The sequence below is a fragment of the Camelus bactrianus genome, chromosome 16 (genome assembly GCF_048773025.1).
Source record: "Camelus bactrianus isolate YW-2024 breed Bactrian camel chromosome 16, ASM4877302v1, whole genome shotgun sequence".
Lineage (NCBI taxonomy): Eukaryota > Metazoa > Chordata > Mammalia > Artiodactyla > Camelidae > Camelus > Camelus bactrianus.
Window position 1 is genome coordinate 39,729,262 of NC_133554.1, and position 25,211 is coordinate 39,754,472.

General features: G+C 37.5%; 2 protein-coding genes across 8 annotated transcripts in view; one reads left to right on the plus strand and one right to left on the minus strand.

Moving 5' to 3' along the window:
* The window catches only part of SSH2 (slingshot protein phosphatase 2), a 216,488-nt gene extending 208,376 nt beyond the window's left edge, over nucleotides 1-8,112 (minus strand). For all 3 annotated transcript variants that reach the window (XM_010958240.3, XM_045519020.2, XM_045519019.2), the window contains exon 1: nucleotides 7,797-8,112. In XM_010958240.3, the coding sequence (XP_010956542.3) occupies nucleotides 7,797-7,859 (63 nt within the window). In that variant the 5' untranslated portion in view covers nucleotides 7,860-8,112. The remainder of the gene's footprint in view (nucleotides 1-7,796) is intronic.
* The window catches only part of EFCAB5 (EF-hand calcium binding domain 5), an 87,361-nt gene continuing 66,702 nt past the window's right edge, over nucleotides 4,553-25,211 (plus strand). For 2 of the 5 annotated variants that reach the window (XM_045519017.2, XM_045519018.2), the window contains exons 1-4: nucleotides 4,553-7,815; nucleotides 17,611-17,660; nucleotides 18,055-18,117; nucleotides 19,190-19,274. In XM_045519017.2, the coding sequence (XP_045374973.1) occupies nucleotides 17,619-17,660; nucleotides 18,055-18,117; nucleotides 19,190-19,274 (190 nt within the window). In that variant the 5' untranslated portion in view covers nucleotides 4,553-7,815; nucleotides 17,611-17,618. The remainder of the gene's footprint in view (nucleotides 7,816-17,610; nucleotides 17,661-18,054; nucleotides 18,118-19,189; nucleotides 19,275-25,211) is intronic. The other 3 variants (XM_045519014.2, XM_045519016.2, XR_006726034.2) reach the window with 2 other exon arrangements.

Sequence of the window (25,211 nt, forward strand, 5' to 3'; positions counted from 1 at the left end):
CTTACCAACAATAATTTTTTTTTGGAAATAGTTTCCCTACTGCAGCTATGTTTTTTTAATGAATGAATAAATGAAAAACACAGACATGCAAATGGGCTAGGCACTGTGTAGCCAACAGGATGACAGGCATTTAGTGGAAAAACAGCAAGGCTCTAAGCTGCTGGAACCAGGAATCATATTTAATGGTACTATATAGGAAGGCACTGTGGGCTCTGCATGGTGCCTTTTTCAAGCTGGGCCTAGTCTAAAATCTGCTCCATCTCACTTAGGCATATAGAAAGGACAAGAGACTTGATATTTTTTGAGTACCAAAGTCCTGTTCTTTCTCTGGACTTCCCAGACACCTGTCAAATTTTAAAATCTAAATTAGTTTAAACTTATTTTTCTGTCAGAGCAGTTCAATGAATACTAAGTAATATGTGCTAAATTAAATTCCTGTGGGTCTAGCGCTGGAATTACACTGGAACACACTCTAGTTTGTACTCCAATGTAGTATTTCCCACTGGTAAAATTACACACCATCAGAAAAAAGGAGTGATTATTTTATAAAATGAACTGGGACACGTTCACTATTTGGAAGAAAATCAATATTTACCTCATACCATGTAGTAAAATTAATTTCAGATGATTAAAGTTAAATATAAAAATATACTATAAAATAACAAGAAAATATATGTGAATATTTCTCTACTCTATTGATGGAAAATTGAACTAAGTAGAAAAACAATGGAAACACACACACACAAACTTTGAATTGACAGCATTAAAATTTTATAAATGTCTGCACATCAAAATGAATGAAAAACAAACTAACAAAACAAAATGACAACTGGAAATCAAGGCAAAAAGTGCAACATAACAGAAAAAGGTTGATATACTTAGTATATAAAGAACATTTATAAATCAGTATGGCAAAAATAATTATCCACAGAGAAAGTGGACTAATCACATGAATGAGTTAAAAAACAGGGACTATAAAACAAATAACGATAAATGTTTGGAAAATGTTTAACATCTGATTTTAAAAATGTAAATTAAAATAACAATAAAATACTAGTGGCTAAGTGGAAGGGTTCTGGTGTCAGACACCAAACCTATAATCCTAGGCAACTCATTTTACTTCTTTGAGTCACAATTTTCTTTGTAAATTAGACATAATAATAATACCTACGCCACAGGAGTGATGTAAAAATTAAACAATATGATGCATGTATGGTACTTAGCACAGTGTCTGGTACACAGCAAATGTTCAATAAACAAGAGCATCTTATGATAAAGAAAATGAATGATGACAATACTCAGGGCTGATGAGGGTACAATGAAGCAGACATTTTTATACAGTTGTCAACAAAGCTTGATTCAACCTTATGGAGGACACTTTAGCACTATGTATCAAAATTCTTAAGGGTAGTCATACTTTGGGGGCTTCTGGAAACAGAACAATGCTTAAAAACAATGAAAGAACTCAAAATGGAAAAAACTGCTAAATACGACTATATCCATCAACTCATCCATTGATCCCTACGTCCAGTATTTTTGACCCTGGCAATTCAAAAATATGCAAACATACCCAGCCCCTGGCTTAAAGGTTAGCTGGGGAGATAAGCAGTCAAACAATCAAGTAAAATAAAGAGATAAGAGCCACGACGGGTAAGTATAGGGTGCTATGGTGCACATAGAAGGAGCACCTACCATAGTCTGAGAGTGGAGTCAGGGAAGCTTCCCAGAAGAAGTGACATTTAAGCTGGGACCTGAAGGATGAGTAGGAATTAGTCAGGTAAAGAGATGAAAGAGAAGTGTTCCAGGTAAAGGGAACAGCATGTGCAAAAGCCTAGAGATCAAAGGGAGCGTGGCATGTCAGCTTGACTGAGCAGTGTGCAAGGCAGGGACTTGGGAAGAGACAAGGTTGAAGAGGTAAGCAAGGTTGGTTCACTAAAAGTCTTGAGAGCAAAACTCTGGAGTGCAGACTTTATTCTAAGAGCAATACAGACAGTTAAAAAGCAAACAGTTTTCATAAATATAATAAAGGATTAATATAAGGTATCAAGAGGATATACAGATTGAAAAGAATGAACAAATAGCTTATAAAATGGAAATATAGGATTGTAGTGAAGGTTGTACAATATTATAAGTTTACTAAAAATCACTGAATTGTACACTTATTAAAAGTTTTATTTTAGGGTTTATAGACTATACTTCAGTAAAGTTATCTTTTTAAAAAGTTAACAGAAATGCCTAATAAATGTCTGAAAAATATTCAACTTGTCTAATGATACACATATCAAGCCAACTTGGTTCTACTGTTTATCCTGAAAAATTACCAATGATTAACAATGAAATGAGACTATCCAGTGTTAATAAGACTAGGAGAAATGAGCATTCTTATACTATGTTTGCTGGAATAAGTGTTAACTGAAAACAACTTTCCTAGAAAGTATAAATGTGTAACAGGAGTCTTAAAATTGTTTATACTCTGTGATCCAATAACTATTTCTTGAAATCTTAAATGTTCCAAAATGCTATCAAATATTTATGCACAATGATGTTCACTGAGATGTAATTTATAATAGCAAAAACAAAAGTTAGAAAAAACCTAGATATTCACCAATAATGGAATGGTTAAATGAGTTTTTAATATAACTACTCAATGCAGCTATTTAGGTGATTTGGCAATACATCTATGACATTATATACCAAGCTTTTAAAAAACTATACAAAATTAATATATACAGCAGCATTTCAGCTATGTAAAATATATGCACAGCTATATAGCACATATCTCTTATTCTCTCTTCTGTGCTTTTCCATATTTTCCAAATTTCCTACAGTTGGAATGTATTATTTCTATAGTTTAAGGAAGTTTATAAAGTTGTCCTCAAAAAATTAAAAAGTATAACTTTTGAGTATTACTTTATATAAATCAATGTCATAATTACTATGGTTTTATTTTCTCTGCCTAGGAAGACAAGTATGGTCATATTTGAATATATATAATTCAATAATATCTTATTTATCCCACATCATCAGGAAATGATACATGTATATAAGATACATACAGATATGAGATATTTATATATATAAATGAGTTTCCCAATTAATTAAAATATGCATCTTAAACATTAAAACTTTGGTGAGAATTGGATGGATCTCTATTTAAAAATATACTTCACTCAATCCTGACTGCTTAAATCAAGACAAAGCAAGATTAAGCCTCCCTATGATGATTTGGGGTCATGATTATAACCATATAATAATTGCTCTGAAGGAGTACTAGGTTTTAGAGCGGTATCTGTCCGTACGTTAAATAGTCCCTAACTACTAAATTTTTTCTGAGGCCAGCTGTTAATAGGTTTTCTTCCTCCTCCCTTACTGTAAAACCATCAGCTATCATTTCCCAGAACTATAAGGAGGCTGCCTTTAGCAGCACTTGCCACTTTCCATTCCTATCTTGCTGTTGGTAATCTTCTAGGAGTAAGGAAGTTAAATACCCAAGTTTATAAGATTTCTGTGTAAACTAAGAGATAATAGGCTTCAAATAAGGATATTATCTTTTTTGTGATTTGTACAGACTTGCATGATTCCATCCTGGACAGTCAAGACAGACAGTTAAAACAGACAGTCTATAAATGAACTCCAAAGACAGTGTGAGTTCTTGATTGTATCTCAAGTGTTGGTTTCTCTACTATACTGGCAGTCAAGTTTTCAGGATCAGAAACTCATATGCTGTTCCTCCTATCACACCATGGAAAGAGATGTGTACCCAGAGCCAAGAAACTCAGTTCTAGTGCAAGTTCTTATACCAACCAGTTTTGTAACCTTTAGCAAGCCTTTTAACCGTGGTATCTGTCCTGCATAATTTTTGAGGCTATTCTAGAATTAAATTAGACCATGAACACAAAACCACTCTGAAAAGTGTAAAGCACTATACAAAAGTAAAAGATTTTTATGGTATTTCACTGTGTTTATATTACCCTGGATCAGTATAGATATCCATTCAGAAGATTCATACCAGAAAAGAAGGTAAGATAATTCTTAAATTGCCCCCAATTTATTAGGAAACATCTATTATCTAGGAAGAACAATACATTCCAAGAGTTGGTGTCTCTGATTCCTCCTCCACTATATCCAATCAGTTCCAGGTCCTTTGTGTTTTTCTCCACAATCACTTACACCTGTCCCTTTCTTTCCTTTCTTTCACCTTTCCAGGCCATTATTATCTCACACCTGGGCTACTGTAAAAAAAAGTCTCTAGCTGGCTCCACTCATGCCTTCCTCCCTCAATTCCCTCCAGCCCACAACTGCTAAATTAATTTCCTTAAAACATCACTGTGATCATATCTACTCAAAAACCTCTAAGGACTCTCCATTACCTTCACTATCAAGTTCAAATTCCTAAGTTCAGCAGTCTTTTTGCAGCTCTAGCTGCCTCCTCACCTTTATCCATTACTAGTCTTCCAAACAAATCCATTCTCAACCACAATTTAGGTCCTTCAGATATATGCCTTGTATGTTTCTGCCTCTAAAGTCTTAGTGTACACAGCTTCTCTCCACCTAGAATACTCTACTTCCCAGCTTCCGTATCAGCCTATAAAAATTCAACTATCCTTCAAGGCTTAGTTTAAGAGGCATTAACTACATATACTTCTCTTTGACTACCAGAATGGAAAAAGATGGAAGATTCTAAAGTTAGACACATTTGGGTTTGAATTATAGCTTCAACAGCTGAGTGTCACTGGGTACATTCCTTAATAGCTCTTTGCCTCTGTTTCATCCGTAAGATGGGGATGATAGCAATTTCCTCAGGCATATTGTGAAGAGTAAATAAAATAATCCGTGTTAAGAACTTAGCATGGTGCCTGGCATAGAAGTAGACCCAAGAAATGTTAGATACCATTAGTATTACTATTGCTATTAGTGAATTTATCTTAATTTGAATTCAGACAATACTTACGGCCATTACAAACTGGCTGTTCATGTACATAACAGTAACATTCCCCTCACTCTCCTTTTCTACCCTCTCACCTGACCTTTGTTCCTCCTCCTGTTCCCTTTCCTCTCCCTCTCCCTCCCAAGATTACATAACCCTGATGGACAGGGTGATTATCTTACACATCTTAGTACTATAATAGTCATTCACACCCAGTAGATGATCAATAGATTTGTTTAATCTCTAATGAAAGAATACAGAAGAACTGACAGTATTAAAATGTCTTACCTCCTATAGTAAAAAAGCATAATAGAATGCTTAAAATGATTAATTAAAAAAATCTAAATTTCCAGCCTCACAAAATTAAATCTCTCCTTTCATAGTTCTGTAGATTCTTTCTGCTCTTTTCAAAAACAAACAACTCAACCTATTCATGCAGCAAGAGATGCAACAGCAAATATATGCAGGTCAGACAGTAGCCAAATACTGGAACACAAGAACCATGAGATAATTCAGCTGAATGAGCTCTCGGTGAAGTGGAATAGGAAGGCAGTTTAAAGGGAAAGGTAACTGGCTCATAGACATGCTAACAATGCTGACTGTTTCTCACACAGACACACACACCAGTCCTATGATTCTTTTGCTCCCAGGGCCACATATAAATGACTGAAATAACCAGGCTACTATAGCAAGTCAGTGGAGAAATATCAGTCATTTAGCACAACAACTGAGCTTACCACACGATCAATTTAATTACCTATGTCAAAAGTGTCTATTAACGTACCTCAAGATTCTAAAATAACCAAGTTTGGGCTAATTGAGTCATATCAAGTAGATATGGTATTACTGTATACTAATCATTCACCTCAAAAAAATCAGTATGATAACTACATATATATATATACACATATATATTATTATTATTATTATTATTATTATTATTATTATTATTATTATTATTATTATTATTATTACAACATAAGCTGTTTTCAACAATGCCCAGGGAAAATCATGTCACTGTAATACTGGTTCCCAGTTTATCTGCATGACTCAACTAACCTTCAGTTGCCTTCTCATCCAAAATTAGGCCTGATAACCACTATCCTCAAAAGGTTTACTAGTGGAGTGAATTAAGATGATCCGATGGTATGTTGATGACCTTCCAAAAACTAGCATAAAGTACCATGTATAAGAATAACATATATTAAATTTCTATCCCTGTAATATTTGTCTTCAGAGGATCCTTAAATATTTTACTAGCTTTTAAGTGCAATTATTCTCAAATCACATAATCTTAAGAGTTGGAAAGAGGCTTAAAAATCCCCCATTGCAGGAATTCTTTATACCACCTCCTAGGCATAAAGGTTTTCCAGCCTTTACTTGAAACTTTCAGTAAAAGGCACTCACTATTTTGCAAGGCAGTCCACTCCACTGTCACAAAATTCTTCTTTACAATGATTGGAAATCTGCCTCCTTGAACTTCTATCCAAGAATCCTAGCTAGATCTGCTCTCTGGACCAACACAAGTAAGTTAACCTCTGAAGTATAATTATTTCTAGAATTAGGATATAGCTGCCAATTTGGTCATACAAAGTGCAAAAGTAAGCTCAGGAAAAAAAAGGAAACCACCACTATACACAACAAAATTTTGAAATTGAGGAAACTATGCTGAAATCACAAACCAGCATATTTTCAAGATATCAAAACTCACACCTGAGTTAACATATAAAAATTAAGAGTAACCCCATTTTTTTTTTTTACAGTGGAAGGTGGTACAGTGTTTACTGAATTCCTTTTTTGCGGGTTGAAACCACTAAAAATCCACCAACAGTTTTAAAATTACAGTTCTGTAGGAAGTTCAAAATGGTTTTTCCAATAGCTCATATTTTCATTCAATCTACTTCCCTTTAAAACATCTGGATTTTTTTTAAAAGATCCCATTTCGCCCCCCTGTGCAGTTATTTTATTTTAAAAAATATTTTCAGAAATAAATCCTAAAAGAATGGCGTGTAAAGGAGGGGGTGGGGTGGGGCGAGGAACCAAGGCAAAGCCGGGCCCAGCAGGAAAAGGCTGGTTACTGGGTATTTTCCTTCTGAAGCACGCTTCGCTGGCACAGGCATCTGAAGTAACGAGCCATACAAACACGACCCGAGAACAAGAATGATCATGAGCAATGAGTGTAAGGCATAAATGTCTCTAAGATGTAAATGAATTGGCACTGGTCATCAAGCAGCGCCAGATGCTTCGGGACCTCGTAGAGGGAAGGTAGGAGATTCAAGGAGGAGAGACCAGGGCCACCCTTTGGGGGAAAGGAGAAGGAAAGAAACCCAGGAGTAACTACTGTTCAGCAGTCCAATGAAGCCCGAACGGACAGAGCACAAGAAAGACAGCAAGTGTCCAGGGAGAAGGCACACATCCGAGAGCCCGAAGAAGGGCGTGCAGTGTGCGAATAGTAAATGGCTCCATGAAATGGGTGCCAGTAAGGGGTTGTGGGTGTGTGTAAGGGACAACGCAGGAGTCCCAGGGTCCTCTCCCTGCAGCAGCAGAGGGTAAAGGAAGGGGGAGGGTGAAAAGCAAGAATGACTCATTCCCGAAAGGAAGTGCTCAAGCCGGAGGAAGGCATGCCACAGGGGGGTTATGGGCGAGGACTGTGAGGCGCTAGGTGCCCAGAGTGATGGGGACAAAATCAGCGTCCTGTGGTTCCTGCAGCTCATTTTTAAGATGGGAGGTGTGGGGGGTTCGCGGCAGCAGAGTGCCAAGGCCTGGGAAGCGGCGCGGCGCGTGCGCAGTGGCGCTCGGCGGGACCCGCTGAGGCAAAGCGGAGCCGCAGTGACAGAAGCGAGCGGAGCGGCCGCCGGGAGGCACTCACCGAAGCGCAGGGGCTGGAGGTAGTGCTGGGGGTAGGCGACCGCTGGACCGTGACCAAAGCCATCTAGGCGCTGCTGGGCTGTTCCGGGCAGGGCATTCTTGTCCTGAGTGTGGGGGGCGGGAGGGTGACGGAGCCGGGATGGGGCAAGGGGTGTGGGGTGGGGGTGAGGGGAACGGGAGGAGGAGGAGGCCGCGGGAACGGCCACAGGCTCCGCACCCACCACCGGACTCTCGCAGATTGACTCGCCGAACCGGCGGCTGGCGGGCGGGCGGTCGGGCGGGCAGGCGGTTCGGCAGCTGCGGGGCACAATGAGCGCTCCCAGTGCGCAGGCGCCACCTGTCAGCAACCGCCTCTCCCCTCCGCGCGCGTCGCCGCCTCTCCGTAACCCTTGAGTTGCCGGAAGCGGGCCGAGCGTGTGCGCCTTGGACCGCCGCCCCCTCCCGGCTTTCCTCCTTGGCGTTGGAATCGCGCTTTTGGCTACGCCAGGGCCTGTGGCGTGGGGTTGGGGTCCGGGGTCCGGGCTCCGGGGCTGGGGGGGGGGGGTGTCACTGGAGTCCCCACTCCTGAGGGACAACCGTTTTCTGAGGTGAGGCGCACAGCTTAACCCACCTCAGTGAAAAGAGACTGAGGTGAAAATCCTGAGGCAAACGTTTTATGGTGGGAAAAGGCGCTATGGGGTTTCAAAAGCTTTATCTGCACGGGGCTGGGACTTCCTGAGCTAGTAGATCCTCCCTTTGACCCGGCTGTTGGGGGCTTTTTCTGAGCCTTCCCCCTCTTCTGTCTCCAAGTCCATGTTTTATGATGAGACTTTCCGAAAGGAAGAAAGATTTTAAATTTCATACCTCGGGAGTCTTCATGGTACCCTCGCGCTTCCTCTCTTACCCTGGCCCCTGTCTAAGGACTCATTCATTATTCCTGAGGTGCGGAGAGGCTGAGTGAGCCTGGGAGGCCGAGAAAGCTGGGCTCACAAGAGTTGTAAGGGTCCAACCTACTAGTTACCTCCAACTTACTTCCTGGTGGGAAGACACTCTCTTGACTAAGCAGGATTTGCTCACTGGGGTTTCTTCCCCTTCGTCTCTAGATTTCATTATTTCATAGACTGCGACATGCCAACTAAATATTTTAAAGAAATCGTTTTCTGAAAGATAAATCATCAGCTGAACATAAGCCGAGAATGTAATAAAAAATCAAGATTAAAAGTTGAGGGGGGGGGATCGCACTATGCAAATACCAGTTTGATTACACAGAGAAAGAGAGTTGACAAAGCTATTTCTCAGTTTGAGTGGGTGTGCTGCAAAATACAATCATACATATCAAAGCTGTAAAAACACACATTCAGGAGTTTGCAGTTATTAACCCACTGCCTCCTCTTTTGTCACTCAAACTGTCTTGGATCTTGTTGCTTCTTTTATATTGACAGAGCTGTCATGAGCTCTTTCTGGCTGCTGTATGGTTAAATGCCACTGGAGCCCTCTGTGCTGAGCCTTTGTTCTCTCCCTGGGGCCCTGTGGTTGAAGTAATTAGCAGGGAGGTTCCATCAAGAATCAGACACTGAGGGTCCCTGTACTGTACAGTCCTATGTAGAATGTACTGCAGAGAAGCCAGCTGGTAGGCTTTTGCCCCCTGGCGGTGGTCAAGAGTGCCTGCGAGACAAAATTAAACAAAGATGTGTGGTTCGCAGATTAAACAATCTGACTGTGTTTTTCCCAGAGCTACTTAGTAAACAGGAAAAGAGAAGACAAAGTTCAGGGGTAGGAACTTTGAACCAAAGCTTAGGAGATCAAACAGGAAGCTATATGCGTAGGCAAGAAATATACATAGCTGAAAGCTGAATGAACTGAACTAAGTGAAACATGCTTTATAAACCAAAGATTCATTCTAGAAAAAAATATTTTTCAAATCAATAGATCTTAGTAATGTACTTATATGTTAATTTTCTTACTGACTCAGGGACAGCAGCACTGTTATCTACTTTTGTGTAGCAATATAATCTTAGATTTTTTTGGAAGATGAGAGACTGAATTCCATTAACCTTACAGTGGGAAAGAGCACTACCCTAGGAATCAGAGGCCTGACTTCTAATTCCAGCTTTGTAAAACCTTGAGCAAATGGCTTAAACTTTTTGAGCTTTAGTGTCTTCATTTCTACAGTGGAGCTGTAACTCACAGGATTCCTGTGATCAAATGAGATAATGTACTGTGAAGTGCAATAGAAACTGTAAAGCCCCATGTGTAATTAAAATAACTTTATTATTCTCTAAAGTTTGTTCCAAGTTCGGTCAGCTTTTGTTGAGTGTATCCCATGTGTAGAAAATGACATTAAGCAAAAATGGAATTAAAAAAAACTAAAAAGACATGATTCCATGGCTTTTCTTAACAATAAAAGTAGATTATTGATCAAGACATGTCTCATCTATAGGTAGGTATAAAACATCTTCAGCATATCTGAGGTAGTAAAATCCTGGTCAAAACTGAGATTATAGGGTACCCAAATTCACATAAGTTTTGTAACAGCAAGTTAATTTATTTGTGGGGGAAATATCTTCCTGGTATATGATGTTTTAAGGAAACTATTTGTTGCATGTTCATTAATTTATTCACCATTGATTGAGAAAATACAGAGCATGTAATATATACCAGTCACTGTTTTAAAAACAAAAGTCTATCTACCTCTCAGGAGCTCATAGCCTGTTAGCGGGGGGAAACACATCAAATAATTACAGTAGGGTTTAGTGGTACTGTTGTTTCAGTCACCTTCACATCTGCTAGGCCCCAAAGGAAATACATATATGGAAGTCTAGATATGTACAAAGTGCTTTAGAAACACAGAGAAGTTCTGGGCAAAGGTACACTTTATGATATTGGCTTTCAGGCTTTGGCTGCAGGTCCCAATATAGCACATTGTGAACTGATCTGTATCACATTTGAGCATTTGAAATCTATGCTCTCTGCCCCCATTTATACCTCTTCTTCCCTGGGCTGCACCCTGGTTCCTACTTGCTCTTCTGGTGATCTGAGGGAAGACGTATCTACTTCTAAAAGAAGGAAGATCCTAGAATCCTCATAATATGCTAGTTGAATTCCAGGAGAGGCTAACAGCAGCATTCCCAAAAGAGAGCCAAAGAGAAAAGTTCTCCTAGTTCTATTGATGGTGCCTTTATTCTTCCCACCTGTGATAATGGAAGCCTGTTGTGCCATTGGAGTTTATTTAACCCTTAATTTGTATCATCACTTCTACATGTGTGAAATTATGAGGGCACTTTTGAAATTTTTGAGATCAGTCAGCTGGTTTTGAAGCTTTAAGAACCTGATGAAAACTATTAACCATCTCTCCAGAAAGATTCACTTACATATTTCATCCCCACTGAAATCCATCAAGGAACCCCAGGTTAAGAATCCTGATCTAAAGTCAAAGCAGTGCTTCTCAACCTTTTTTTGTATCATGACATCCATAGAGATGATGATATTTGTTCAGCACACTGGGATAAGTTAAAGGGGATTTGGAGGCAACAATATGGGCCTTAATGAGAAAAGTTATTTTCTTTATATAATTATAATGAGAAAAAACATATTAAGGATAATATTAAATACTGAATTTGTACAAGTCTCTCAAAAATCTAATAGAAAACCTTAGATTGATTCTATAAACATAATATTTTCTATGTAGGGTTTTATGATTGAAATGGCAGCATGCAATTGCTGAACAAGACAGCTTAACAGTGATCACTTAGTAGTCATTATTAATGAGAAATTAGTTCATACAAATAGGTGAGAAATTTAAAAGTTTTCACAACAACTCAAAATTCACAAGTATAAATTATATCTAACTCTAATAGCTCTTACTTTTTCCCACTGGCAAATGTAATGTGGCAATATCTTACGAAAGTATGACTGGATTTAGAGTCCACTCAAACTTTTTTATATTAAATATATTTTACAAAATAATGACAAAACTCTGATTTACAGAGTGTGACTGTTATTAGAGCAATAATTCTGCAGCTAACTTGGATGTAACTAAAAGGGCACATCAGCCATAAACAAAGAGAAGAATTCAATGTTCATATGAAGAGAGAGATTGGGAGCAGAGTCCATATGGAGTATCTGGCAGGCCTCCCTGCCTTACCTGGACACACCTTAGGCTGTGACTCTTGCACCTTGAGCACCTGGAACATGCACTCCTCCAGCAGCTCCAAGGCTTAAGGTTTTGATGAGCAGCAATACACACTGCAACTGGCTTCTGAAAGTGATGCCTGGGTGGTAGACTATTCCTTGGCTTTGCCCCTTTATTAAAGGACACTTGCTTTAATAAATCAAGTCCTCCATTGTGCTTGCCCTCTGTGGGGCTATGGGGCACACTAGGGTGGATCATCAGACTCTGATTCTTTTGCGCTACTCTCTGAGAATCCTTAGGTCAAACTACTTCTGGACAGGAGTGAATTATGTAAAGGCACCAACTACACTAGTCCTTTCAGGCCATTCTTAGGACTGAATAGATAACTATCTTGGAGTACATCTGTAACTCATTCATCAGACACCAAATGAAGTGTGTCACTTGAAAGACTACAGTTTATATAGCTAAGCTTATTAAATGGAGGGGGGAAATCACGGTTTCTGCCTGAATAAATCAGTCCTTTACATATGAAATGACTAGTTACAAAGTAATGTAACAAGTAGTACAGATGGAATATATAACAGCTAGGAGTGAGTGGAGTATGACTGAGTCATGTATTGCCTCTACCTTATTGTAATTTTTCTCAAATTTTAATAATCTTTTACTAATTTCATTTAAGAATCAGTGTCCAGATAGGAGATAGAAACCACACCCGTTATTTGAACAGATAATTAATAAGAATTGTTAACAAGATATAAAATTAAGTAGATGATTAAAAAGCTAAAAAGAGATATCTAAGGTATGACAGAGATAGCAATGGTTTTTACCTAAAGGGCTGGAAAAAAACCTAAATAAAGGAAGCAAAGGGAAAAACATACAGACTTAGAGGAGTGACCCCACAGAGCTGAAACTCAGATCTCTGAGAATGTGCTCCTCGGTTGGTGTTGGTATCTCTGAGTATGAGGGGTTGCTCCATGGGTCCCAGGAGTCTGGGACCTAGACTTCTACACAGGAATACTGGTTGGCCGATGTCAGCGAAAACTCAAAACTGTAGAGAAACTGCAAACTGGATTCAGCTGTTGCTACGGAAAGCACCTGCTGCTGCCAGGCTAAAGAAGCATTGCTGGAGTGAAGTACACTGAACCAAAACACTACGGGAAGCAGTCATGAAGTAGACAGGAAGGAACAAGTCTCTTGTCCTTCCTCAGCCTTGGGGCCTCTCTCTGATGCCCCCAATTAGCAGAGCTTAACAGAGCCAGCTAGCAAGGCAAAGACATGTGGTTTTCACAGTCCAGCTCCAGCATGAGATAAAAAAGTACAAAAGGGTGGGTTTGGAGCTGAGAAAATAATAATTGGCACTTGACTGATGGGGAAATTGATACCAGAAATGGAATTTATCTTCCATCCTCTGGTTTTGCATATATCTCATGAAGACAGTTAAAGCCCTTGCTACTTTCTGCACCCCAGATCCAATCAGCATAATGCCATCAATGTACTGGACCAACTTAATGCTGATTGGAAGACCAAGAGGTTCAATATCCCTGTGGACTATATTATGACAAAGAGCAGAAAAATTGATGTAGCCCTGGGGCAAGACTGTGAAATTATATTGTTGGCCCTGCCAAGTAAAAGCAAATTGCTTATGATATTTCTTGCCAATTTGTTTGGAGAAATAAGCATTTGCTGGGTCAATAACTACATGCCAGGTGTCAGGGGCTGTGTTAATTTGCACCAGTAAAGTTACTACATATGGAAGAACAGCTGCAATTGGAGGCATCACCTGATTAAATTCATAATAATCCACAGTCATTCTCCAAGATCCATCTGCCTTCTTCACAGGCCAAACAGGGAAGTTTAATTGGCACAAGATAGATTTCATCTCCCCTGCTTCTTTCAAATCTTCATTGGTGTCACTAATCTCTGTAATCCCCCATTCTGCCTTGCCAGCAAGGCAACAATTTTTGTTTACTCTCCTTGTGTGTGTGTATGTGGGGAGGGGTTGTTCCCAAGGGCTTCAACTTGACCCTTCATAAATAATGGTCCTTATTACAGGATCAGAGAGCCAATATGGAAATTCTGCCAGTTACCAGGTATCCATTCTAATTATACGTCCAAGAGCTGATAAAATCACCACAGAGTGAAGTTTATTATGTTTCTTTGGAGGTGTCATGTTTCCCTGATTCTTTGTGATCCCTATAGTTTTTGTAGGTGTTTGTGCATTTGAAGAAACAGTCACCTTTTCCAGACTTTATGGACTGACTTTGTTATGGAAAGACCTTCACCTGCAGGCGGGCACATGCTGGAACATGCTGTGACCCTGTGTCTAGTGGTGCAGGGTGCAAAGTGTGAGGGCATGTAGCACCTCTGAATGGGGAGAGAGGCATGATGTCTTGTTGGCTCAGGCAGTTGGGGTCCATGACAGGAACAACTGCATGATCTTTGGTGACAGCTGCGGGCAGTTACAGTGGCTGTAGGGTTGTTGGAGCCTTCAAAGATACCTCCAGTCCAGTGGCTAGGGACCATGCTGGGCAGTGGTGGTGGCCTGAGCCAGTGGTGTGCACATGCTTGGCTGCAGGGCTAATTGTAGGGGCTGCCTGCAGGGGCACAGTGGCAAGGACTGGGGCCAACTTGGGGCACACAAGCAGCTGCAGCAGCCCTGGCTGTCAGTGTGTCCTTGAGTGACTATAGAGGCTAGCTGCAGCCATGTACTTGGCAGTGGAGGTCAGTGACAGGAGTTGGGGCTGGTGTCTTGCAGGTGCACAACTATAGGGTTAACTGCAGGTGAGCAGAACCATGCAGACCAATGACAGCAGTTAGGGTTGAATCCTGGCCCTCCAGCAGCTGTGGAGGCCTTGACTGTTGTAGGGCTGCAGGGGTTTGCTGTGGGTGTCTTGCAAAGCAGTAGACACTGGTAATGGGAGTCAGGCCAGCAGCATGCAGCTGCACAGCTGCAGGAGTCTCCTGCTCCTCAGTAGTTATCAGTATCTTTCACTGGCTCTCCTTTCTCAGCCCTATTTTTAAGTATTCATCAACAAGGGTTTATCTTCACCCTTTTTTGTCTTCTCCAGGCTACTCTTATTGGTGAGCCCCACTAGCATCCTCATGCAAATATAACTTTCTGTCAATACCCAGGGATTCAAGACTCACAAGAAATCCAAGTAAAGGGCATTTCTTATCCTCTGTGAGTCTGAGAAATCAGAATGATGTATGATTTCTGTCTTATGCTGGGAAATCCCTTCCTCAAGGATAATTGGCTACTCTTTTACATATGACTTACACTCTTGCTAATCAGGATGCTATCGAACAGGTTTCTTAAATGTAATACCTCTAAACTCAAATTCATATCATTCCTCAAACCTGTTTTTTTCTCCTTTTTAAAAATTTCACTTAATGACATCATCATCCATTCAACCTTCTAAATACGAAAAACAAAAAACAAAACCCACTCAATGAGCCTTAACTATTCCTCTTCCAGTCCTATCTGTTTTAGTTTGGATTCCCTGAGAACAAACCCTGATCCAAAGAGTTTAGTGCAAGTTTATTTGGAAGATGATTCCAGGAAACAATGGTAAGGGAATACAGGAAAGTAAAGTAAGCCTCTATTATTGGATAGGTATCAAATGAATTATTGGGCTAGTTTCGCTGTGGGCAACTGAGGGTCAGTCCCATTGGGGAACTCTGGGAGATAGTATAGAACATACCTCATCAATGTACCACCCATGGGACTCTATGCAGTTTCCTGTCCATCGTTGGCTGAGAGCTTCTCCTATAAGCAATTAACTCCTAAGCACTTCTGACCTAGCATTTGAACCAGCAGAAAGCCCTCAGACAGAATTGCAGGTGCCCATAGTAAGAAACCATTCACATGCTTTGAAAAGATGAACCTGAAGGGATATGGTTAAGGTACTGATAATGTCTGGCAGAGCCTAGACTAGAGAGAGGCATTCAACTCAGGTGCAGCCTTTAGGTACAAAATTTACCTTCTTTCTCCCCTCCTCCAGTCTTTCACACTTCCTGTCTTTGCTGGCACAGTTAACTTCTGAAAAACACCAATTTGATCACATCTGTCCTATGCTTGAAAAGCACAGAATAAAATTCAAACTCCTTGATTTAGTGTGAATAACTCTTTACAGGCTGAAAAGTTACCTTTTTAGCCTCATCTTCTGCCACTTTTTATATAACAATGCTCTGCTGTGAATGCTTCAAACACTTTTTGAACTTTCATACCCCAGTATGTAATGTTCCTTCTGCCTCTCATACTCTTCCCCGCCCCCTCCTTTTCACACACAAAAAGTCTCATTAGCCCCTTAAAGTCCAGCTTGGAAATCTATTTTTCTGTGAAAAATTCCCCAACCTCCCTTGGAAAATTAATTGCTATTCTTCTGTGTTCCTTAACATTTTATATGTACCTCTACTTTTGCACTTGCAGATGGAATTGCATCTGTTTATTCCTTTTTCCCTCACTAAACTAAGAACTCTTCAAAAGCAGTTCTTATCCATCTAACCCCAGTGTCTGCCTGCCTTACTGACCAAAGATAAATGGCGCTAGGCTAGTGCTCAGGGAGACAGGAAAACTCACCATAATAATCAAAACCATTAGCATTAAAAAAAAAAAAACAAACCAACCAGCATCAGTAATACAACTGAATTTTTAAAAACAGTCAGTAAAGATTTATTGAGTTGAATTTATCTGGGTGCATCCAAACAAAACAAATTTTTAAAAGAAATGGGAGGAAGCCTTTTAGCAATTTCACAAGATGGACACCATAAGCAAAGAAAGCAGTCTGTGAGAATGTACAATTGGAACCCATCAAAGAAATCTATTTTATATTATTTATTATTTATGAACAGCTTCAAAAAGGCTTTGAGGCATTTTTGTAAGTATTGAAACCTGTTGTCTCCAAAGGCAGTACTTTTTGGTTTATTCAGCTAGAACATATGTTGATTGAAAGAAAAGTGAATACTTTAGCACATTATAAATACAACATTTCAAATTAAAGGGTCCCTAGATTGTAACTGCCCTAGAGGCAGAGGCCATGAATATAAAATTTACTTTTAACATAGCACCTAGTCTAAATATACACAAACTCTTAAATGATTTTTGGAATAGCAGTGATTTTGATAATCTGAAACAATCTATAGTCATTTGCAATGAAGTGGGGGGGTGGGTGTGTGGTAAGTATCCACTTTAGTTTCTTAGTATGAATGAATAAGCCAGATAAATCATACTCCTCTCAGAACTCCCCCCTCCAAAAGATACTTTTTAGCAAGGTTATTATTCTAATGTCTTTCTCACATGACTTAGGTAGCCATGAAAGTTTCACCTCACTTTGATTGTAATTTCAATATTAGTGAGGATGACAGTGTTTTAAAAAATTCAGTTGTATTACTGATGCTGCTTGGTTTTTTTTTTTAATGCTAATAGTTTTGATTATTATGGTGAGTTTTCCTGTCTCCCTGAGCACTAGCCTAGCACCATCTATCTTTGGTCAGTAACAACAGTAATAACAGTAATACAGTTTGAAAAGTTTAGCAGTTGAGAACTTATAACCATTCAGTAGAATGGTGGGATGGGGTAGGGGTGGAGGGCAGATTTTGATCTTCAAGCGTATTTTTTGTTGTTTATTAATATTTTCTTTCTCTCCTTTTGTTATTAATACTGGTCTGGTAATACTTTCCCCTACCATTTGGTGATATCTTTTAGGGGTCTAGATGAGTGAGTCAGCATCTCAAGAGGAACCCAAACCTGCTCAGGTACCTTGTCTACATAAGTTTCTAACCATTTAATCATGGGAGGATTTGAGATTCAATATTTTGGGGGAAATTGAGGTGCAATATCATATTCTATCATTGAAATATTTCTCTTTTTTAGTTGAAGTATTCTGCATCAAGTTTTGACAAAAATGGTGTCAACTAATAGTTGAGTTACAGTGGCCTGCTTCTAGTTGCTTGGCATTCTTTATACATAACAAGTCTGTTACTGTTTGAATTTGTTAATACAGCTACTTTATGTGATTTTATTTGTTATGATGCTTATTCATTATTTGATTTTTTTAATATCAAAAGCTTGCTATACTAGAGTATAAAAATGTTAGTTTTATTTCCAGCTCCTTTTAGATAACACTTACTAACACTAATTTCATTTCAGGAAAATGGAAAAGAAGACAAAGAAGGGAAACAAGAAGCGACTGAAGTGAAAGAGCCAATTAAGGTAGAGTTTTCATGAATAGTCAGATATTAATGCTGGAGAGTAAGCCGGACAAATTAATTAAAGCCTTATTAAAAAAAGAAAAGATGCAGGTATTTAAAAAGATAAACAAAATGGCAAATGGGAAAGGGCAAATTTATGTTGATCATTAAGCTGACTCATTTGAGTCAGTTGCAAGAAACTTTCATAGAAAGGTAAATTTATTTGTGAAGAGCTATTATGAAATACAGGTAAATAAAGTTTGCTTTCTAAAATCAGAACTAATACCCTAAGTACAATAACCACCAGTTTTTAGGGGAACTTAACTATAATTTCCATATTAATCATTTAAGTAACTTGGTGTTTAAATAAATACAAGATTTCAACAAGGAAGAATATTTTATAGAACAGGGAAGCAATTGAAAATAATTATATGGGTTCATTATTAAATTGACTAATGTGTGTCTTAAAAACCTTCTGTTATCATTCTTTTAAAAGTACATCACCATGAGTACAAAAAAACTATCTTTCCACCATTTCTTCATAAAACTAACCTTTATTTTCCTCAATTCAGATGAAAATGTTTTCCTTTCCACCACAAACATGGAAGGTGATTCTAATAGTAAAAGAAAACAGCAGCATTTTCAAAGATCTTATTTCACTATATTGCGGTCTCAAATTATGTTTCTAGAAAGTTTTGTATAATTCAAGGATTAATGTACATCTGGAATAGTATTCTCAGCATATTACCTTGTTAGCAATAGGAAGGTTTGGTTATATGTTGAGCCAATGTATTTTGTCTTGTAAATGCAGTAAATAGACTGTGATTACTGATTTGATTCTAATGTACTGCATTAAATCCTAGCAAAATTAAGGAGGAATGTTTGGTAACTTTTAGAAGGGATCTATCTGCATTCTTTAATTGGAGAGTTGATGCAACTTTGATGAAAAGCAACTCATTTTAAAATTGGTGTTTCTTAACAAATATATGTATGTAGATGCATGACTGGAACATTGTGCTGTACACCAGAAATTGACATGTTGTAGTTGACTGTACTTCAGTAAAAGAAAATTGGTGTTTGTTTTTTCCTTTTAGAGTTCACAGAGTATATTGGACAGTTCGGCATTAGGCACCTGCAGCCATGTGGCAGGAGCAGCAGCAAATAAAAGCAAATCCCAAGGTAGAGAACTAGCCTTTCTTCTACACAATAGAATGTAAAACTACTAAGTTTTAGTTGAGGATGGATTCCTCAAGAGTCTGCCTTTTAAAAATATAATTCCAAGGGTATTTTAAATGCAATTTTGGAAATAGTTTAAAATGTATTCCCTTTACCTTATATTGATACTTTTGAGACAACTTTATGACTATTCATCTTGCACTTAAAGAGAAGCTAAGAGAGCTGACTGACATATAGCAGACAATTCATTAATACAAAAGTAAAATGAAGACCCCCTAGTGATTCGACCTATCTGTTGTTCTTCTGTTGCTCTTTGAACCACTGTACTTGACCATACATTTATTCTATTTGACTTCAACCCAATCCTTAACCCAAATCCCACATAATTATGCAGATTGAAAATGTATGTGTTCAAAATCAACAAATACATTGACAAGACATTCATGCCTTTTACTACAGTTTTTCTAACTTTAGATACTTAGTGAAATCCTATACAATAGAAATTTTTACAATATTTAAAATTTAACAATTTCAATTTATATTTTAGTTAATTGAAATTCCTTTCCATTTAGTTTACAGCTGTCGAGTGTTTAGTATGTGTTAGACTGTGCTAGGCTGAACTAGAATAATAATTATTAAAGTATTTTCTAAACTATAAATTGCTATATAGATGCTATTTATAACTTATAGACCCTTCTTTTTCTCTAAAATGTTTTTCTGTCTTCTAAACCAATTAAAATAATTATTTCTTCTGATTAATATGTGTTATAATACACACACATTAAGAACCAAACTTTCCAGCATTTATTTTGCCTTTATTATAAACTTTGTACTATTTTCACAGCTTCACTAATTTTTAAAAAGTTCCTTGGCAAGCCCCTCCCTACCTGCCCCCCTCACCACTTGCTCTATAAATACACTTTGTCTTTACCTTAATCGTCTGGGCTAGGTTTATAAGTGAACTCTTTTTTTCGTTTTAAATATGTGAAACAGAATTGTGATCTGGGTAATTTGTTATAAATTTAATTAGGTGTTCACTTTAATCAGTTTATGGCCAAATTTGCATCTACAAATCTTCACACATGTATTCCATCATGTAATTTATTGCCTCTCTAGAAAACATATAAATCAAGAGTTTATGGTCTTCTCTGTTCTTGTGCTTTCAATTTTTTACTGCTTTCCAATGTATAGTAGAGGAAAGTGTGTTTTGTTTGTTTAAGTCTTTTCATCCCAGTATACGATATATACTGAAAATACTGCAGCTGCTTGTGATATCAAATGCAATGTGATGTATTTATTTAGTCAGTGATCAGTCACTATTAAACCTAATATTCTGAATCTCCCTTTGTAAATGTTTGTGTGTGTGTGTGCATGTGTGTGTGCGTGTGTGTAACAAGTGAGAAGAGGAAATGTTATTCCAATTTCAACATGTCAAAGGAAGTGTCTTTATCCTTGTTATATACTTGTCAAAATTAAAATGATGTTATCCTGCCAGGCAGCTCCCAGGATACATATCTTTGCATAGAAAATATTGTGGTTAAATGTACAATGTGAATTGCTCATTTCTTTCCTTGGCTGTTGTATTTTTCAGGCTATGAACTTAACTTGCATTTTGAGAAATTTTTTTTGTACCATTAGTATGCTCAGCTTTATTCTTATTACCCAGCCCTAAGATTAAAAAAATTTGTAGGAAAATGCCTTTTCCTATAGCTATTGAATTTTAACTCCAGTAGTGTTTAATAATGCTTCTTTTCCTCCTTCTTTCACAGTAGTCTTTCTAAATTCTGTACAAATGTTAGGAAATCCTGATAAGACCAAGCCAGCTGAGTTTCAACTGTGTTTACAGAGAACATCACACATCTAGTTGAGTAGCCCTGCTGGGTCAATTTTCACCAGTTTAATCAGCAGCCAGTCTCTCTAATGTTATATGCCATCTTGTGAAGAAAGAGTAGACTAAAGCTTATTATAATGTGGATTATAATTCATTCCTATTTATGTCCTTAAATAGAGTTGTACTGAGACCATACCCATCAGTGGGCCATGCACTAAGTGCAGGAAATGGTAGAAGTCACTTATAAGGTTGGACTTTTCAAAATATGAATAAAGAATTTCTTTTGTGTCCCTGCTTATTTAGTTGAAAGCATTTATGGTGCCCATAGTGCCTGAATAAGACTTCATATGTTAGAAGGTAGATTAATACAGGGGTGAAGGTATGCATGTTAGGAGAGAATTTGAAAGGCTCTTAATTCCATGAAAAGTTTAGGAAGGCAATCCTGGAAAAGAGTTCCAGTACTTAGCATAGTGCCTGGCACTATGACATCAATAATTATTTATTTAGTGAATATGTAAATCAATCTATCTGTAAAAGGTTTAGGAATGTCCAAGCACAGACCTGCTAAAAAAAAACCAGTACCTGTTTGAAACTATTCAGTTGAACCACTGAGTTAATTTTCCCTTGGGGCAGTGCTGTAATTTATGAATTCAGAGGTCACTCAATCAAAAGACAGCTACAGATAGGCTTGCTCGGAATCCTGATTTATTGACCCTGCTATTGCTGTGCCTCCTTTCCTTTCCTTGGTTTTATGGCTCTAAGAGAGAAATATTTGACTACAGTTATAACCAAACACCCATCTACTTCCTTTCTGCTTATCAGTGGGGACAATGTGAACACTAGGTTTATTGCTTAGCAACCTATAATAGTCAAGTACACTAGAGGAGCACTAGCAGCCTACAGCAAAGATAAGAGAATGTCCTAGTTCATGTGCAAGTTTACTAATGAACCATGCAGATGGCTAGATACTATGTTGCTATGCACCTGTAGCACTATCCTTAAAGCAGGAAGAGGAGTACCTGACTTTGGTTATGCTGAAGGGGTTAAAAGCAAAGAGAGTACATTAGAATCTACAGACTTAAAAGAATTGTTCTCTTTCACACTTATGTAAAATAGAAATAAAAGTATTGCAGATATTATAATGAGTATTGTGACAAAACAGGATGGAAACACTCCTCCCCCACTCCCCCGAAAGTGATTAACTTGTTTGCAAATCCAACTGAGAGGTAAGGTATAACATTGTATTATCCTCCTCACTTACCCCATATTGGAATAAGAGAATAAACCACAGAGGAAATCAAAACTTGAGTGAATGAATACCTATCCACTGTTGGACTTAAGACATTATCTAGATGAAATGTTGGCTTTTCAAGGGTTTTTAAAAATAGACTACTTAATTTTTTTCTTGGGCAGAAAGAAAGATAATATCTTCTAGATAATAAAAGCATTATTAAAGGATATTCTCAATAAAGCTCAGGAAAAGTTTTAAATAAGTAAAAAAATTTTAAAATATTTATGGGTAGTCTCCCCCAAATGGGAATGAATAAATACATTGCAATATAGTCATATAATGAAATATTATGAAACAGTGAAAAACAAAATAGAACTGCACTTATCAATATAGATGAATTTCAAAAGCATAATATTAGGCATTTAAAAGGCCACAGAATACATATGGTATGAAATAATTTTTGTAAAATTTAAAAACAAGAACAACATTCTATTGCTTATATATAAAATAAATAAGTGCAGAAAAATGATAAACATGAAATTCAGAATAGTGTTTCTATCAAAGTAGGGGTATATGAAAAGCTTTAATATATAGGTAATGATTGAAGCATGACTCAATAATTACTTTCTAGTTATGTTAAAACTAATGAGTATGAAAATAATTTCTGTATCTATTTCTTTTTTCTCCTTCATCTACAAAGTAAAAGAAGCAAAAGATTTTAACAGTATATGGCCCTGATCCTATTGTGGTTCAACTGGGTATTCTTTTTCTGTGGAGAGAAACAAATTGGCTAGTGGATAATATTTGAATAGACCTGAAACTGCTTCATCTCCATGGCCATGTGAGAAAAAAACCTTAAGATTCTCATTGAATTTTTCATTCCAATCACATCAGGAATCATGGGTGGAGAAAAGGAACCAACAACATCTGATTGCTTATTGTTCAGAGCCTTGAACTAGCTAGGTACTGGGAACCTAGGGTCAAGCTACCCAGTTTTGCTAGGAAAATATCATACAATTTTTGAATGCTGATGCAACAACAGTATATAATCTTCAGTCTCAGATGGACTGTCTGTATTATTTGGAAATCTATCTATGTGTTTGTAGATTGCTTCTTTCCACCCACACAACAATTATTTCAAATGTTTATCATGCATAATTAGCCCATGATCCCACCATTCCTGAGTTTTAGCAATATTTTTTTATTACACAAAAAATAGAGGCTGTTAGAGGGAATGCCCTTAGTATATTGTAGGAAACATCTTATCCAAGTCTAATATATATTCTTGATCTTAATCCCTCACATCTCCTCAGACCCTGAGGACCAACATCTAATCTCTCCCGTAGCTTCTGTTTTCCTCTCTAAATTGACTCTTGCCTCTCACTCGCTATAATCAAGCCTATCCCATCTTTAAAGAAAAATCCTTCCCTTCACAATCACACTCCTTGAAATATCCACTTATCTAGCCTGTGCTTTACCTCCAAGTCCCTCTTTAACCCACTGCAGTTTAGGTTCCATTCTCATCACAGAAATTTCTTCTCCCTAAAGTCAGTGCAGAACAACTGCATACTAAATCCAATGTATACTACCTGCTTCTTAGGTCATTTGATTTCTCTGCAGCATTTACTACTGTTGACCACTTCCTCTGTAGTGATATATATTTTTTGTCAGCCCAGCATTTCTTTGGGAACCACCCTTCTTTCCTTCTTAATTCATTTGGTTTAGATGGGGCTGACCCCACCCCTTTAGATCCAGGGATGGATGGTGATCCAAACCTGACCAGTCAGAATGCTCATCACCCCTTCAATGCCGTGGATGGTTCAGAAATAGGCATATAATTTATGCTAAGTCAATTAAAAGCTCTCCTAGATTTCTTAAACTGAAATTTTAATGGTAGATTTTTTAATGTCAATGTTTATAAGGATTATGCAATTCCTAAGATGCTGGTGATCATTTTTATTAACATGTGGAGGACAAACTGCCTAAGAATTATTTCAACAGAGCAGAGACTAGAGGTGGGTTTCAGCTTTACCTGAAAACAGTTGTATTCCTGGACATTACATTTATATGAACTAATGCATCGCATTTGTAATTTAAGCTCTATGTAAGATGAATTTCTATTGCTCAAGATTGAAAGGGTTTCTAATAATACATCCTTCTTAAAACTCTTTTTCTTGTAGTTTCTGTGATTCTAACCTATCCTATTTTCTTCCCAAATCCCTAGTCACTCTCAAACTCCTGTGTAACTGTCCTTTTCTGCCTATTCTTTTAAAATGTTACATAAGATTCCTTTCTTGGTACTCTTCTCACTCTAGACACTCTGAGTGATCTCATATAATAATAATAATAATAATAATAATAATAATAATAATAATAATAATAATAATAATAATAATAATAGTAACAACAACAACAAGAACAACATCAACAACAATAATAATAAATTCTTTAGGATATATTTGCTATATGTATACTTTCATATGTATATATAATTTTCTCATCATGACTGTCCTGCAAAGTGTAAAAAATTATTGTTTTCATTTTACAGAAGTATAAACTGAGTCTAAGTTGATTAACTTGTTCTATAAGTAACATGGCTACTGTATGTTAGAGCTAGAATTTGAACCCTGGTATCTCTGATTCCAATGCCTATAATATTTTTTAACATAAGATTTATTCATTTATTAAATATTTAAGTGCTTACTATGTTTCTGACACTGTTATAACCACTGGGAAATCAGTATTAACCAACACAAAGTCCCTAAATTAATGCAAGTTAATTTCTAAAGGTGAGTTAAAAACAGATAATTCCTCCTAAGAGATGCATGGTTTTAGCCAGTGCAATAAAACAAACAAAGGAAATAAAAATTATAAAAAT